This window comes from Ornithorhynchus anatinus, chromosome 5 (assembly GCF_004115215.2).
Source record: "Ornithorhynchus anatinus isolate Pmale09 chromosome 5, mOrnAna1.pri.v4, whole genome shotgun sequence".
Lineage (NCBI taxonomy): Eukaryota > Metazoa > Chordata > Mammalia > Monotremata > Ornithorhynchidae > Ornithorhynchus > Ornithorhynchus anatinus.
In genome coordinates, this window is record NC_041732.1 from 18172327 (window position 1) to 18188409 (window position 16083).

The following is a 16083-nucleotide window of genomic DNA, read 5'->3' on the forward strand; positions in this document are numbered from 1 at the left end:
GGCTTAGTGTCTAGAGCCCGGGCCCGGGGAATCAGAACGACCCGGGTTCTCATCCCGGCTCTGCCACGTGTCCGCTGTGGGACCTCGGGCAAGTCACTTTGCTTCTCTAGGCCTCGGGTCCCTCATCTGGAAAATGGGGATGAAGACTGGGAGCCCCATGGGGGACAGGGACCATGTCCAACCTGAATGACTTGCATCTACCCCAGTGGTCAGAAAAGTGCTTGGCACAAAGTAAGTGCTTAGCGAGTACCATAATTATTATTATTGTTTATTGTTATCTTATTCTGGGGTTGCAAGTCTGAAGGCCCCTGAATCTGAGGGAGGGAGGCCCCAAGTTTCACCAGCCAGCTGACCTCCAAGCTAACAGTGGAGCTGAACCTATGCAACTCTCCTCCCCACCCAAGGGGTTCTGGTCCGCTTAATCCGCACGCAGTAAGCGCCCAATACATACGGTTGAATGAACTGTGGTATCTGTTAAGTGCTTACTATGTGTCAGACACCGTACTAAGCACTGGGGTGGATACAAGCTAACCGGGTTGGACACTGTCCCTGTCCCACATGCGGCTCGCAGTCTCGATCCTCATCTTTCAGATGAGGGAACTGAGGCCCAGAGAAGTAAAGTGACTTGCCCCAGGTCACACAGCGGACAAGTGGCGGAGCCGGGATGAGAACCCGGGTCCTTCTGACTCCTAGACCGGCTCTAGCCACGAAGGCAGGCTGCTTCGAAAATGTCGGCTACCTGCGGACCTCCATTTTGAAATCCCCTTTTTTTCCCTAAACGTTTTTGTCCAGAGAAGCAAAGGCAGAAACACGACGCCTCAACTCGGATCCACCTAGAACCGCCGTGTATCCAGATAAAAGTGCTAATCCCGGGGCCCCGGACGGATTTAGTTGGTCTTCGTGTTCCCCGACGTGGGTCAATCACAGGGTTGCTCTCTGTCACGATCGGCGGTGGCCCCGAGATATTGACTCCGTGGGGGGCCAGGCAGCAGAATATCGGTGGATGGGAATTGGGGCAGGTGGAAGCGCTAGCCAGCGTCCCTGAGACCATCTTAAAGACTCGGCTCAGCTTAGAAATCGAGGGGGCCGTGACAACGTTCAATGCTTCCCTTGTCCGAACCTGGACTCCCCCAAAGAGATGCCTGATTGCTGATGCTGTCGGGAAAGCTGATCCGGTCCCCCCCGTCACTGCCCCCCAAATTCTGCCGTCCCTTCCGCCCAGCGGCACCACGGCAGGTCTGGCTGGGCCCGGGTTTTCCTTTCTGGGGCTGTGGAAAGGGTAAGCTCCTGTTCTTGCGAAGCCACCCTCCGTTAAAGGAACACGGGGTCGGATCTGTCAACCCTGGCCTCCTGACAGCGACAGAACCAGCCCCTCGACCCAAAACTACAATCCTCGGGGCTCAACCTCTGATGCGAAGCGGCATGGCCTAGCGGGCAGAGCCCAGGCCCGGGAGTCAGAACGACCTGGGTTCTCATCCTGGCTCCGCCGCTTGGACCCTGGGCCAGTCGCTTCACTTCCCTTGGCCTCAGTTTCCTTCCTCTGGAAAATGGGGGCACAGACTGGGAGCTGCATTTGGGACAGGGACCGTGTCCGACCTGAGTAGCCCATATCTATCCCAGCTCTTGGACCCGTGCTTGACAAAGAGGAAGCCCTTAACATTCTTAACATCGTCCTTATTTATAATTACGTGAGCACCGGGCCAAAGTCCCGCAGACTACCGCGCGGGGACCCGTTCCGGTTGAGCTTACCCACAAAGGCGCCGAATTCCACGGCACTCTCGCCTTGGACGGCCTTAGAGCAGACGGGCTCTTCGTCTTTAGCCACGGGTTCCGGCTGGTTCGTGCCGCCTGGCTGAGAGGGGGTGCTGACGAAAAACTTGGCCGTCGGGGAGGTCGGGTGGGGTACGCTGTTCGAGGAGTTGCCCGGTTTCGGGTTCCGGCTGATCGCTCTGGCGGCTTCTTCCCCGTGAGCTCGGTGCCGGAGTCTGGGCGGGGAGACGGCGCTCGGGAGTAAGGCACCGCTCGAGGTCCCGGGCTCTGGAAAGTTAGGCTCTCCTCTCCGAGGGATCGCAGCCAAGTCCGGCCCCAACACCCTAAACGGGGCGTCTCTCTCGTCGCGTGGGAAGACGCTGCCCAGAAAGGCACCGCTACCCTCGAGGCCTCCCTGGGGAAGAGACGAACTCAGGGTGCTCCCCACGCTGTGTTTTTTCCATACGGAGGGATGCAGGGGTCCCTCGTCTATAAGATTCTGGGCCAGGTGTTTGGAAATGCTCAACTCGCGCGTGATCTCGTTGTGGACTTTGCTCGCTTCGGAGGCCTTCTGAGCGGTGAACGTCTTCAGGGTGTCCACCGTGAGGGCGGAGAGATCCTGCAGGTGGCCGATCTGCGAATCCAACGAGTGCAGCGAGCGCTTGATGTAGTTGACTCGGTCGCCGACCTCTTTGATCTGGATGCACATCTGTTCGACCCTGGAGGGAAAACGACCTTGGGGTTTTCTCAAGTTGGGAAGGCGGAGAGCACGTTCTCTGCGCGATTCGAAGCAAAAGACAACCTGGCTTCCGTCCACCGCAGCGTGGCGACGGGCCAGAGAGCTGAGGCGGAGTTGAGGAGCGGCTCATCGCACGGGGACCGTACAGAGCGGCCTGGGCTAGCGGAGAGACCACGGGTCCGGGAGTCAGAAGGACCCGGGTTCTAATCCCGGCTCTGCCACGAGTCTTCTGGGTGACTTGGGTGAATCGCTTCACTTCTCTGAGCCTCAGTTCCCTCCTCGAGAAAATGGGGATTAAAACTGTGAGTCCCATAAGGGACTCTCTCCAACCCGATTAGCTTCTATCTACTCCAGGGCTCAATTCAGTGTCAGGCACGCAGTAAGCGCTTAACGAATTCCATAAAAAAAGTTAAGGTGGGAATCTCTTAGGACTTTATTTTGGGAGGGAATAAAAAAACCACCACACATCCTGCAGCAGCATCTAACATTCACATTTTAAAGATTTTTTTTTTTTTCAGACTAGACACCGAACCTTCCCCTGTCGATTTTTGGAGTTAGAAAATTGGAAAAGACATTTTGGGGATATTCATGTGCCTGCTACTATGCCCAAAAGCTGCAGGTCTAAATTTCAAATGTTTCTTAGAGGTATACACTGACACTCTGTGGAAAACAGAGTGCCAGGTAGCGGGGTGTCCACCTCTACAACCAGATGTACGTACAGTGTATATGTCTGAGTAGCGCCCCACTGCACTTTCACAATGCAGCTGTCCTGCAATGAACAGGCAAAACCCGGACTGAGCCCTCCCTTTCCCTCCGCCCCTCTTCCCCATTCCCCCTCCTCCCGCCCTCTGCTCTACCTCCTTCCCCTCCCCAAAGCACTTGTGCATACTTGTATATGTTATTTATTACTCTATTTTATTTTTGATGCGTCTATAGCTATGATTCTATCTATTTTGATGGTACTGAGGCCTACTTGTTTTGTTGTCTGTCTTCCCCTTTTAGACCAACAGCCCGTCATTGGGCAGCGACGGTCTCTGTTGCCCAACTGTACATTCCAAGCGCTCAGTACAGTGCTCTGCACACGGGTAAGTGCTCAAAAAATACAACTGACTGAACGAAGGAATGAATGAAAACACATTCGGAACCTGCTCACGCTCATTACTGGCCAAGAAGGACAAAAACCATTCATTATTAACCTCAGGACAGTGCCCGGCACATAGTAATAATAATAATAATAATGTTGGTATTTGTTAAGCACTTACTATGTGCCGAGCACTGTTCTAAGCGCTGGGGTAGACATAGGGGAATCAGGTTGTCCCACGTGGGGCTCACAGTCTTAATCCCCATTTTACAGATGAGGGAACTGAGGCCCAGAGAAGTTAAGTGACTTGCCCACAGTCACACAGCCGACAAGTGGCAGAGCTGGGATTCGAACTCATGAGCCCTGACTCCAAAGCCCGTGCTCTTTCCACTGAGCCACGCTGCTTCTCCAGTAAGCGCTTAACGAGTGCCTCGTTATCATCGTTATTAACCTTACCTTTCAAAGGTGATACGAATTCTCTCCTCACTTCCAGAATGAAATTTGTCATCTTTTTCACTGAAGTACATTTCCACACACTGCTCTTCAAAATCATGAAGCTTCTTCTGGTCTTCTTCGGTTAAAAACAGTTCTAAGGAAAGACAGGGCGCACGCACGACCGATTTAGTTTTAATAACTTGAGAACCTGTTACGAGACAGCTCGTTCCTTGTTGACTGTGAGGCCCGAGTGGGACAGGGACCGTGTCCAACATGATCAACTACTTTTTACTTTTCACTTAGAACAATTCCACTGCTGAACTGTACATTCCAAGTGCTTAGTACAGTGCTCTGCACATAGTAAGCACTCAATAAATACTACTGAACACGACAAGGACACAGTAAGACAGTGAGAAGCGCCTAGCCTAGTAGATGGAGCCCGGGCCTGGGTTCTAAACCCGGCTTCACCCCTTGTCTGCTTTGTGACCTTGAGCAAATCACTTCACTCCTCTGGGCCTCAGCTCCCTCATCTGGAAAAATGGGGTTTAAGACTGTGAGACAGGGATCGGGTTCAGCCTGCCTAGCTTCTACCTACCCCGGCACTGTGAGTGGCCGGCACCTAGTACGCACTTAACAGATACCATTAAAAGCACAATATAAAAGAGTCGGGAGACACGTTCCTTGCCCACCACGAGCTTAGAGTCTAGAGGGGGGGAACAGACCGTTAATATAAATAAGCAATCAATCCGTCGTACTCATTGAATGCTTGTTACGTGTCGAACACTGCGCTGTTCTCTTAGACAGTCGTGTTGGTAGACGTGTTTCCCGATTACAACACGCCTGCAGTCACCGAAGGGCCAGAAACGAAGAACTGAAATGCGGCATCCTTCGCCGTGTAGAAATCAATGGCATCTATTTAGCGCTTACTTTCCGCAGAGCCCTGCGCTCGGGAGAGTACAATGTACCAGAGTTGGTGGCCACAGTCCCCGCCCCAGAGGAACCGGGAGAAGAGCTGTCCTTCGGTTCCGAGAGGACGCTAAGCCCACAGACCAGAGTGTGTCACGGAGCGGGAGATGCCCACTTGGTCCACGAGGACACAATCCCGGGGATCGTCCCCGAGCACTGCTCAGTCCTCGACTCTGACCCAGTCCCAGTCCCACATGAGGCTCAGGGCCTTAATCGCCATTTTACAGATGAGGGAACTGAGGCCCAGAGAAGTGAAGTGACTTGTCCAGGATCACCTGGTAGCTGCGATTAGAACCCAGGGTGCTTCGGACTCCCAAGCCCGGGCTCTATCCACAAAGTCAGCTGTATCCACTCTAGCTCTCTCTACCCCAGGGCTTAGTGCAGTGTCTGCCAAAAAGTAAGCGCTTATCATCTATCACTGTTATCGTTATTAATCATACTCCAAAATAGCAAATCGGAGTGACAATCTTTTTAGCTTTCACAGTGGCTGGGAGTGACTTGATCTCTTTGTTGTTGCTCTTTTTGATTCTCGAAACTCTGCCCAAGAGCTGCCGGTAGCTCGTCTTAAAATAAACAGTGACCGCATTCTCGCTGACCAAAACCCAGTGGGGTATAAATACAAGCTGAAGTGTTCTACTCTCAAGTTTTCATCACTCCTGCGTTGATGTTGTTCTGAGGTCGGAAAATACACGCGATTCCACCCCCATGCAACCATACAACGGAAAAACTGTGCTGTGCACAATTCGAGCTAGGTTCGATCCTGACGGTTGGGCTGAGGAGGCTAACATTATACAGATCCTTAGTTCAACAGGCTCTAGGTCTAATTTCTATATTCTGACTTTTCCCCAGTTCTAGACAAGCTATATCTTGGTTTTATCCTCACCTCTTTCTCTGGCTGTACTCAGGTCTCTAGAAGTTCCAGGGCTGTTTGCTTCCTACATGTTTTTAATCCCCTCAAACTATCAGGCACGAAGGTACTATTGAGTGGAACGTAAGGTATTGCTCTCAAATTTACCGAAAGGGGCGTTTCTTCTGATTAAATGTTAAATGTGGCAGACAGTAGTGAAACGTGTACGTGCCTTTAGTTGGGTAAAACTGAAGGGTTTTTTTTTTTTTTTACGGCATTTGTTAAGTGCCTAAGTGCCTGACGCTGTGTTAATCGTTAGGGTAGATACAAGATAATCAGGTTGGACACAGTCCATGTCACACATGGGCCTCACAGTATTAATTCCTACTTTACAGGTGAGGGAACCGATGGGCAGCTAAGTTTTTTCCGTCTGTTTCTCATTTTTTAATGGTGTTTGTTAAGCGCTTACTATGCTCCAGGTGCTTTACTAAGTACTGGGGTAGATAGAAGCTAATCAGACAAAGGCCATGTCCCAGATGGGGCTCATAGTCTTCATCCCAGTTTTACAGCTGAGGGAACTGAGGCCCAGAGAAGTGACTTGGCCAAGGTCACAAGGCAGACAAGTGGCAGAGCCGGGACTGGAACCCAGGTCCTTTGGACTTCCAGGCCCAGGTTCTATCCATTATGAATCAATAAATCATATTTATTGAGCTCACTCTAGACTGAAAGCTCATAAGAATAATTATGGTACTGATTAAGCGCTTATTATGTACCAGGCACTGTTCTTAGCCCTGGGGTGGAAACCAGCAAGTTGGGCTGGACATGGTCCCTGTCTCACGTGGCGCTCACAGTCTATATCCCCATTTTACAGATGAGAGGTCACTGAGGCCCAGAGAAGTGAAGTGACTTGCCCAAGGTCCCACATGAGACAAGCGTCAGAGCCGGGTTTAGAACCCATGACCTCCTGACTCACAGGCCCTTGCTCTAGCCATTATGCCAGGCTGCTTTGCAATGGAGTGTAACACTCATTAGGGGTAGGGAATGTTTCTGCCAATTCTGTTATACTGTCCTCTCCCGAGGGCGTAGAACAGTGCTCTGTACGTAATTAGCGCTCAATAAATACAACTGATCGACTGACTGACCCCCGTATGCAGAGCGCTTGGGAGAGAACAAGAGAACAGACACATATTAATAGAAATAAAGATGTGTAACTAAGTGCTGTGGGGTGGGAGGGGGAGAAGAGAGGGCAATCTGCTTCCCTCAAAGCTTCATCCAGTCCTTGAATTTAGAACAAAATGAGAGAAATGAAAGATGAAATCGGGAACCTATCAACCCCGGAGTACCAACCGTTTTCTTCTCAAGAAGGTAGGGAATCTATTTTGTTTCTTGGTCCTGCACGGGAAATAATCTAGCGGCCTACCTGAAAAACTAACAGGAAATTCTAAAATCACAAGGGCCAAGAAATACAGAAGCTAACCAGGGCGGTTTATACCAGCAGAAACCATGAAGGGCTTTAGGTTTAATTAAGTCAGTCTGATGGAGCGCTTACTGGGTGCAGAGCACCATACTGAGCACTCGGGAACTCTCTCCACAAGAGTTCTCGGGAACAATACCACAAGAGACGGAGTCCCTGTCCACGACCAGCTGCCTAGAAGGGAAATAAATCATTTCTAAATACAGAATTGCCCAAGGAAACCCAGTAAAATCTGAAACCCCTCTAGATTACTATCCCTTTTCCCTGGCCTCTCCTCTTTGCCCCGATTAAACCATCCAATTCAGCTCCCTCCGCACATATTGCCTGCAGATTTCTGATACTTCTATCTTTTGGGATTTGTGGCTCTTCCATCCCTTCATATTTTTTGGCCAATCGCATGTCGTCTGCCTCCCCCGACCAGACTGCGGATGGCTCGAGGGCGGGAATATTTTCTTCTCCACGTTAATAACGATAACTGTGATGGTATCTGTTAAGCCCCGCTATGGGCCAAGCACCGTATGAAGCACTGGGATAGATACAAGATAATCAGATTGGACCCGGTCCCTGGCCCTCAGGGGGTTCGCAATCTAAATGGGAGGGAGAAGAACGGATATCGAGTCCCCGTTTTACAGACGAGGAAACTGAGGCCCAGAGAAGCGAGGTGATTTGCCCAGGGTTACGCAGGAGAGAGGTGGCTGAGCCGGGATCAGAACCGGTTCCTCTGACCCCCAGGACCGGACTCTTTCCGCTGGGCCACGCTCATTCTTTTGTAAATCCCCTTAACTCCTACTATCGTCCCCCGCACGACAGACACCACTGCTGTGGATCTATTCCCAAAGAGCAAAGACCATAAAAAGACTACTCGGCCTTCAGCTTATCGACATGCCGGGAGGGAAAAGCGTCTCTCTGGATGAACGGTGTTCTTACTAGGTCCGTCGGAGGCCTTGTCTTTCTTTCTTCTTTTACAGATGCAACAGAACAGGGAGGCCATGTGGCTAAGGATGATGAGAGGGGGAGGGAGCACCGGTTTCTCGTGATAAGCCATGATGAAATGGTAACGCTGGTACTTCCAGACGATGTTGGAAATGGCCTTTACTTGCAAATATACATTGCTAGAAGGGGGAGAGACAAGACAGGCTGGTTTAGGAGGTGAAATCCCCGAGATGCCGATCCACCGTCATCCACTCTCCTGCTTCTCCCCCCAGATGAAGGGTTCCCCTCAGAAGCGGTGGGACAAAGACGGGCCCGGGACAGAAACGGCATGCCACCTCACAAATCGGAGCACGAGCGGAAAGTTCTTCAAAAGAGTTCCGAAGAACGCCCTCTCCCTTCCGCTACCAAGGTTGTGCTCCAGCGCTTCGATCGATCGATAGTATTTATTGAGCGCTTTCTGTGTGCTTGGGAGAGGGCAACAGGACAGTGTTGGTAGGCGCTTCCTCGCCCACCACAAACTTAGAGTGGCCCAGAGCGGGGGAAGGACATGAAGAGAAATCGATGAATTCCGGCTATGGACCTTAAGTACTGTGGGGCTGAGGGAAGGGTGGATAAGGGTCCACAGATCCAAGTGGCAGGGCGACGTAAAAGGCAGTGGGAAGAGAGGAAATGCGGACCTAGTTTCAAATGAAACCGCCCTGAGATCTTAAACCTCAGGGGATTTCTTTTCCTTCCAAAGCCGCAAAGTCATCGCCCGCCTCTCTCCAGGAGCTAAGTGTCTTATTCCTCTGGTGTTTCTTACCTTCCCTGACCCGAGACGCCCGGGCGTCCACCGGTAACTGAACCTGCCTCCCTTTTACCTGCCAGGACACCATGGTCTCCCCGGACCTCACAACGCGTCGTGTGGGTTTGGCTTAAGCCTCCCTCCGAAGCCCGCCTCGGCACCCACCTAAGAACCATTTAAACCAAAAGACGGACTCACTTGAAAAAGGCAATAAGAAGATTAACCATGATTATGTACTGAACGAAGAGGTAGACGGCTTGAAGAAATGGGGTCAACCAGGTTCCAGGCCCGCAGAGCTCCTTCGCTTCTGAATTATTCGCGCACACTTGGAGAAAAAGGAAAGCATTTTGGAGACCTCAAATGGATCACGAATAATTAAAAAAATCAAACACGAAAACATCTCCTTACAGGCTCTCCCCTAACCCTGCTCCCCGGTTTGTTTGCTTTTTAAAAAGCTAAGAGAATTACTCTGCAGTCTCTAAAGCTTTAAAACCACAACCCCATCCTTAAGGGGGGCCGTGAAAGAAGTCTACCGTGCTGATGTGTTTCTCCTCCCGCAGCCCCCTAACTCAGCCCCACGGAACTTACGTCCCTATCGGTAATTTATTCATTTAGATTCACATCTGCTCCCACCTCCGAACTGTAAGCTTGTGGGCAGGGTATGTGTGTGCATACTGTACTCTCCCCAGCGCTCAGTACTGTGCACTGCACTCAGAAAGCGCTCAGTAAATGCCACTGATTGAAGTCCAGCTCTCAGAATTAAAAATGGAACGCTTCTACCTTTCTTCACCCTCCCCAAGCTCAGCGGCAGGGCCGTTACTCAGAAGCTACAGGGACCGAATAGGCTGCTTCTAGATCTTTTTCTCGTTACAGTTTGAGGGAGCGCTGCAAAACGCTGGCTCACGTTCCGCTTCCGACCGATGGGAAAAATGAATCTTAAACTCTCCGCTCTTACCGTCGATTTCATAGGCGTACACTTCACCAAAAATCATCCAGTACGGATGAAAAACGATATCTTTTGCCAGTGTCCACGATGGCGACTCATGAGGGTAGAGGATCGCCTTCCGGGGAACACCAAAACTCAGCAAGACCAGGGCCATAATCACAACAATGTAAAACATGTTGGCAACCTAGTCAAAGAACAAGACCAAAAAAAACAAAACAACCGGCCACAGTTAAGAGAGAGACATTTTATTTTATACTACTTTTATAGTAACGAGGACTTTATGGGGTCTCCTACCTAGCCAGTAAGGTGAAGGGGTTACACACTTGTACACAAAACACGTTGGCCATCCAGTAAACAAGCAAAACTAAACTACTTTGCTCCTCTAGTGCTAACCTTCTCACTGGGCCTCGATCTTGCCTATCTCGCCGCCGACCCCTAGCCCACGTCCTGCCTCTAGCCTGGAGCGCCATCCCTCAAATCCAAAAGACAATTATTCGCCCCCGCTTCAAAGCCTTATTGAAGGCCCATCTCCTCCGAGAAGCCTTCCCAGACTAAGCCCCCGGTTTCCTCTTCTCCCACTCTCTTCTGCATCGCCCTGACTCGCTCCCTTTGTTCTTCTCCGCCCCACAGCTCTTACGTACGTATCTGTAATTTATTTATTTCTACTGATGCCTCCCTTCCCACTCTAGACTGTAAGCTCATTCTGGGTAGTGAATGTGTCTGTCTGTTGCTATACCGTTGTCTCCCAAGTGCTTAGTACAGCGCTTTGCCCAGGGTGAGCGGCTCAATAAAGATTTCTGAATGAAACATCTTTAAAAAAAAAACAACAGAACCCCAACTGCAATCACTTTTTAATTCTGTATTTACTTTCTCCCCAGTTCTATTACGCCTCAGCCACCTGCCTGGGTGGCCTATTAAAGCAGTCTTAAAAGCGATAGCTTCGAAGACAGCAAAACCGAGAGCGGACATGAAAACAAGGACTTGGTCCGCTCTGTTTTATGGGCCTCCGGGTAAAAATGAACACCTTCGATTATTTAAAAAATATATATATATGTCCTGAACGTCCGAGTGAGAACCACATCAACTCACCATCTTGCCAATCATCATGACGTACGGTCCGGCTTGCTGATTTACGGCTAGAAAATCCAGCAAACGCACATACCAAAATATGATGTTGAGGCAATAGGTTAGCCTTCCGGCCACAAAAACGTAATCGTCGTATGCATTTTCAAAGTTCCCCTTTGCTCCAAATCGGAGTCCAAATCCAATGAAGAAAGTGATGATGGCAATGGTGTCGCTGATATTGAAGTAATCGTTGAACCACACTTTAACCTTCTGGTTTACTTTCCCAGCTTCGGACATGAAGATCTGCAGAAAATAAATTGAACAAATAAAAATGGGGGAAAAAAAATCACCCATTCGAGGTTATCGTCTTCCCTCGTCACCAAAATACTCATCTACGTCTTCCTCGGAACACACGTTCGGAGGAAAGCCTCCAGAAGCCACATCGTCATGCAGAAAAGCGCCCTTCGCTTCGGTCGACTTCTATTTCTCGGCCCCACGGAGGAGGAGGCTCTTCCTTTCCGCCACTTGTCTGCCGTGTGACCTCGGACAAGTCACTTCACTTCTCCGGACCCCTGTTTCCTCATCTGCAAAGCGGGGGTGAAGACGCTGAGCCCCATGTGGGGCGTGGGCTGTGGCCAAACTGATCGGCTCGCATCTAACTCCAGGGCTCGGTACGGTTCCTGCCTCGCAGTGAGCGCTCGGTAAATGTGATTGATTTCAAGGACCTCTCCAGCACTATAACTCTCCCAGTGAAGAAGTCTGTTCTTTGCCTTACAACTTCTAAGAATACAAAGATACTGCTTAGTACTCGGAAGCAGACGTCTACCAGTAAAATGTGAACAAGGTCACCGTCTCCCCGGTGTAAGTGACGCTCTGTGCGCAACCACCGGAGGAAACCGCCCCAATCACGCTTACCTCGCCGCCGCCCTCTCGCCCATGTCCCGCCGCTGGCCTGGATCGCCCTCCCCTCTTCATATCCAGACGTCACCGCTCTCCCCACCTTCTAAGTTTAAATAAAGGCCCACATCCTCCAAGTGGCCTTCCCTGACTACACCATTTCCTCTCCTCCCACTCCCTTCTGCACCACCCTGACCTTTCCCTTTCTTCACCCATCAGCTCCACGGCACTTGGGTCCACATCCCTATCTGTCTCCCCCTCGAGATGGTATGTTCCTTGTGGCCAGAGAATGAGTCCACCAACTCTGTTACATGGCATTCTCCCAAGCGCTTAGTAATTTACCCATATCTGCAATTTATTTATTTCTACTGAGGTCAACTGTAGACTGTAAGTTCGTTGTCGATAGGGAATGTGTCTGTTTACTACTGCACTGTGCTCTCCCAAGCAGAGTGGGCAGTCGCCACCTGTTTGCACCCCAGGGTTGAAGCAGTGTGGCCTAGTGGAAAGAGCCCGGGCCTGCTTCCTCCTGTATGATCCTTGATTCCCCTGGAAAACACCCGCTTCAACAGCCTCCTCCTTCAAGCCCTTCATATACTTGAGGACAGCTAAGTCTCGTAAGAAGCAGCACGGCCTAGCGGTTAGAGCCCAGGCCTGAGAGCCGCAAGGACCTGGGTTCTAATCCCGGCTCGGCCGCTTGTCTGCTGTGGGACCTTGGGAGAGTCACTTCGCTTCTCAGGGCCTCAGTGACCTCACCTGTAAAATGGGGATTATTATTATTATAATAACAATAATGGCATTTAATAAGTGCTTACTATGTGTCAGGCACTGTTCTAAGTGCTGGAGTAGATACAAGATAATCAGGTTGGACACATCCCTGTCCCACCCTGTCCCCAAAATCTTAATAAGACTAGTAAGATTGAAATCTAGCCAAGCGCTCAATAAACATGACTTCTGTTTGTTTTTTTTAAATGGTATTTGTTAAGAACTTACTATGTATCAAACACCGCTCTAAATGCTGAAGGAGGAGCGAGCTGAGTAGTTCGGACAAAATGACTCAGTGTGTTCCTGCCCCTTGTGTGTCGGCAAAGAGAAGGTGTGGATTGGGCTTCCTGAAGGGAGAGTCAACATTTCCCGGAGCTACAATTAACCTCGGTGACTGGGGAAGAACAGCAGATGCCTTGTCTCTCCTCGGGGAATCTTGGACAGGCGGGTTTGAAAACCAAGCTGGTCGACTGGTCAGCTTCCGGTATTTATCCCCGGGGCGGGCATAAACCATCATTCAGACGGTGACGCATTAAAGTGACCCCAGAACTCCACGAGGTTGCTGAACCAGAGAGGCCCCTAGTCAAGTAGGCCCCCGCCATCCCCCTCTAGAAGGTTATGGGCAGGGAACCTATCAACTCTGCTGTACTGTCCTCTCCCAAGCGCTTAGTACAGTGTTCTGCCAACAGTGCACGCTCAGTGAATACCCGTGATGGACTGATCTCTCCCCCTCTAGACTGTAAGCTCGTTGTGGGCAGGGAACGCGCCTACCAACTCTGTCTATTCTACTCTTCCAAGCGGTTAAGACAGTGCTCCGCATACAGTAAGCGCTCAATAAACTCCTCACTCTAGGCTTCAAGGCTCTCCATCACCTTGCCCCTTCCTACCTCTCCTCCCTTCTCTCCTTCTACCGCCCACCCCGCACACTCCGCTCCTCTGCCGCCCACCTCCTCGCCGTCCCTCGGTCTCGCCTATCCCGTCGACCCCTGGGTCACGTCCTCCCGCGGTCCCGGAACGCCCTCCCTCCTCACCTCCGCCAAACTGATTCTCTTTCCCTCTTCAAAACCTTACTTAAAAATCACCTCCTCCAAGAGGCCTTCCCAGACTGAGCTCCTCTTCCCCCTCTACTCCCTCTGCCATCCCCCCTTTACCTCTCCGCAGCTAAAGCCTCATTTTCCCCTTTTCCCTCTGCTCCTCCACCTCTCCCTTCCCATCCCCACAGCACTGTACTCGTCCGCTCAACTGTATATATTTTCGTTACCCTATTTATTTTGTTAATGAATTGTACATCGCCTCGATTCTATTTAGTCGCCATTGTTTTTACGAGATGTTCTTCCCCTTGACGCTGTTTAGTGCCATTGTTCTCGTCTGTCCGTCTCCCCCGATTAGACTGTAAGCCCGTCAAACGGCAGGGACTGTCTCTATCTGTTGCCGACTTGTTCATCCCAAGCGCTTAGTACAGTGCTCTGCACATAGTAAGCGCTCAATAAATACTATTGAATGAATGAATGAATGAATAAACACCACTGAATGACTGAGCTCTCCCCCTCTAGACTGCAAGTTCGTTGCAGGCAGGGAACGTGCCCACCAACTCCGTGGGCACTCTTCCAGGCACTGAGGACAGGGCTCTGAACACGGTAAGCGCTCAGTACATGCCATCGGTTGATTGTTTGATGCCGGGAGTAGACCGAGAGTTGGGACAATTCGGGCAAAGTGATCATCCGATGTGCACCGATTCTCCTTGAGGCTGAGGCTTCTCAGCCCAAATGACGCAGAATTCACTGTATCTGACCCATCCTGCCATCTACGTGCCCCAACTGCCAACTCTCTGCGGGCAGGGAAAGCATCTACCAACTGTGTTCTCTTCTCGTCTTCCAAGCGCTTGTCCACTGCACCACAGTAAACGCTCAATAAATATGCCTGGTTGATTTTTTTTTATGGTATCTGCTAGGCACTTACTACGTGCCAGGCACTCTACTAAGCGCTGGGGGAGATACAAGATCATCAGGTCCCACGCGGGGTTCACAGTCTGTGCAGGAGGGAGAACAGGTGCTGAACTCCCCCATTTTGGAAATGAGGGAACTGAGGCCCAGAAAAGTGAGACGACTTGCCCACGGTCACACAGCCGAAGGACGGCGGAGCTGGGATCGGAACCCAGGGCCTTCTGACTCCCAGGCCCGTGCTCTATCCACTAGACCGCACTGCTTCTCCTGGTCAGCATCTAGTAATTCACCCGCCTGGCTAACTCTGAAAGGCCGTTACGAGCGTACGGTTCTAGCCCGACTCAAGAGGCAGCGAGCCACCGCCCCAGAGCCGCGTGCATACCTCACGGATTTTCTCGATCGCTGACGTGAAGATGTAAGCAATGACAATCCATTCCTGTACCGATGGCAGTTCTTCCATCTTCACCAAGACCACAAACGTGTAGAGCATCAGAAAGCCCAAGTAGGCCAGCTGCAACCAAGAAAAATCGAGAGCTATAGCGTTACTGTGGTTCTGAGGTAGAGGGTGGGGACCAAGGGAGAAAGAGTCAGGCGCTCTAGAGGATTCGGTGTGTATCCTCTAAACCCCAAAATATAAACGGATGAAAACCAACCGACTCAAAAAGGCTTCCAAAACAGACGTATTAACTTGCACGTCCTCCGCCTCCTCCAAGAGCCCTTCCCCAATCAAGTCCTCTTTCCCCAAACTCTCCCTCCCTTTTCTATCTTTTCTACGAATGCCTGCTTCCCTCTTGGGACTGTGAGCTCGTTACGGTCAGGGATCGTGACCGTTCGGTTGTACTCTTCCATCGAGTGCTTAGCACAGTGGTCTTCATACAGTAAGCGCCCGAGAAACTTGACTGATTGATTGATCTGTACCCTATGGGCATTAGGTATTTGCCCCACCCTCAGCCCCACAGCACTAACGGACATTTCTGTCAACTTATCTACTTCTTTTCGCCTCCCTCTCCCCCTCCAGACGCTAAGCCCGTTGCGGGCAGGAAACGCGTCTACCAACTCTGCTGGACTGTACTCCCCCAAACGCTCAGTAGAGTGTGGTGCGCGCAGTAAGCTCTCGATCAATACCGCTCGCTGACGGAGCGACTGGCTCCCTCGCTCCCGCTGACAACACACGGACCTGCGTTTTAAAAGTCTCGAGAGCCACACGGAAAAGGGCTCCGGTGACAGCACTCAATAAATAAGACGGAATGACTCGTTTCTGTTTTGTATAGTGTGTCTCTGACCTACTCTCTCCTGCTCTTTTGAAGTTTTACCGTTTCATCGTTCCTTACTGACTTTTGATTTTGCAAACGGTGACTCTGACCTCTCTTAACGCTGTCGTGAAGTTTCACTGTTTCGTTGCTCCTGGTGCGTCTGTCTCAACTCCCCTCCTCCATCAGTATTTATGGATTGAGAGCCCCTT

The 16083-nt window shown here is 50.9% G+C and overlaps 1 protein-coding gene across 1 annotated transcript in view; it reads right to left on the reverse strand.

Annotated features, from left to right (window-relative positions):
* The window catches only part of TRPM7 (transient receptor potential cation channel subfamily M member 7), a 101309-nt gene that overhangs the window by 19546 nt on the left and 65680 nt on the right, over positions 1–16083 (reverse strand). Inside the window, 7 exon segments of the mRNA XM_029065075.1 lie at positions 1750–2468; positions 4026–4158; positions 8219–8403; positions 9207–9333; positions 9964–10138; positions 11044–11322; positions 15004–15132. Of these exon segments, the coding sequence (XP_028920908.1) occupies positions 1750–2468; positions 4026–4158; positions 8219–8403; positions 9207–9333; positions 9964–10138; positions 11044–11322; positions 15004–15132 (1747 nt within the window).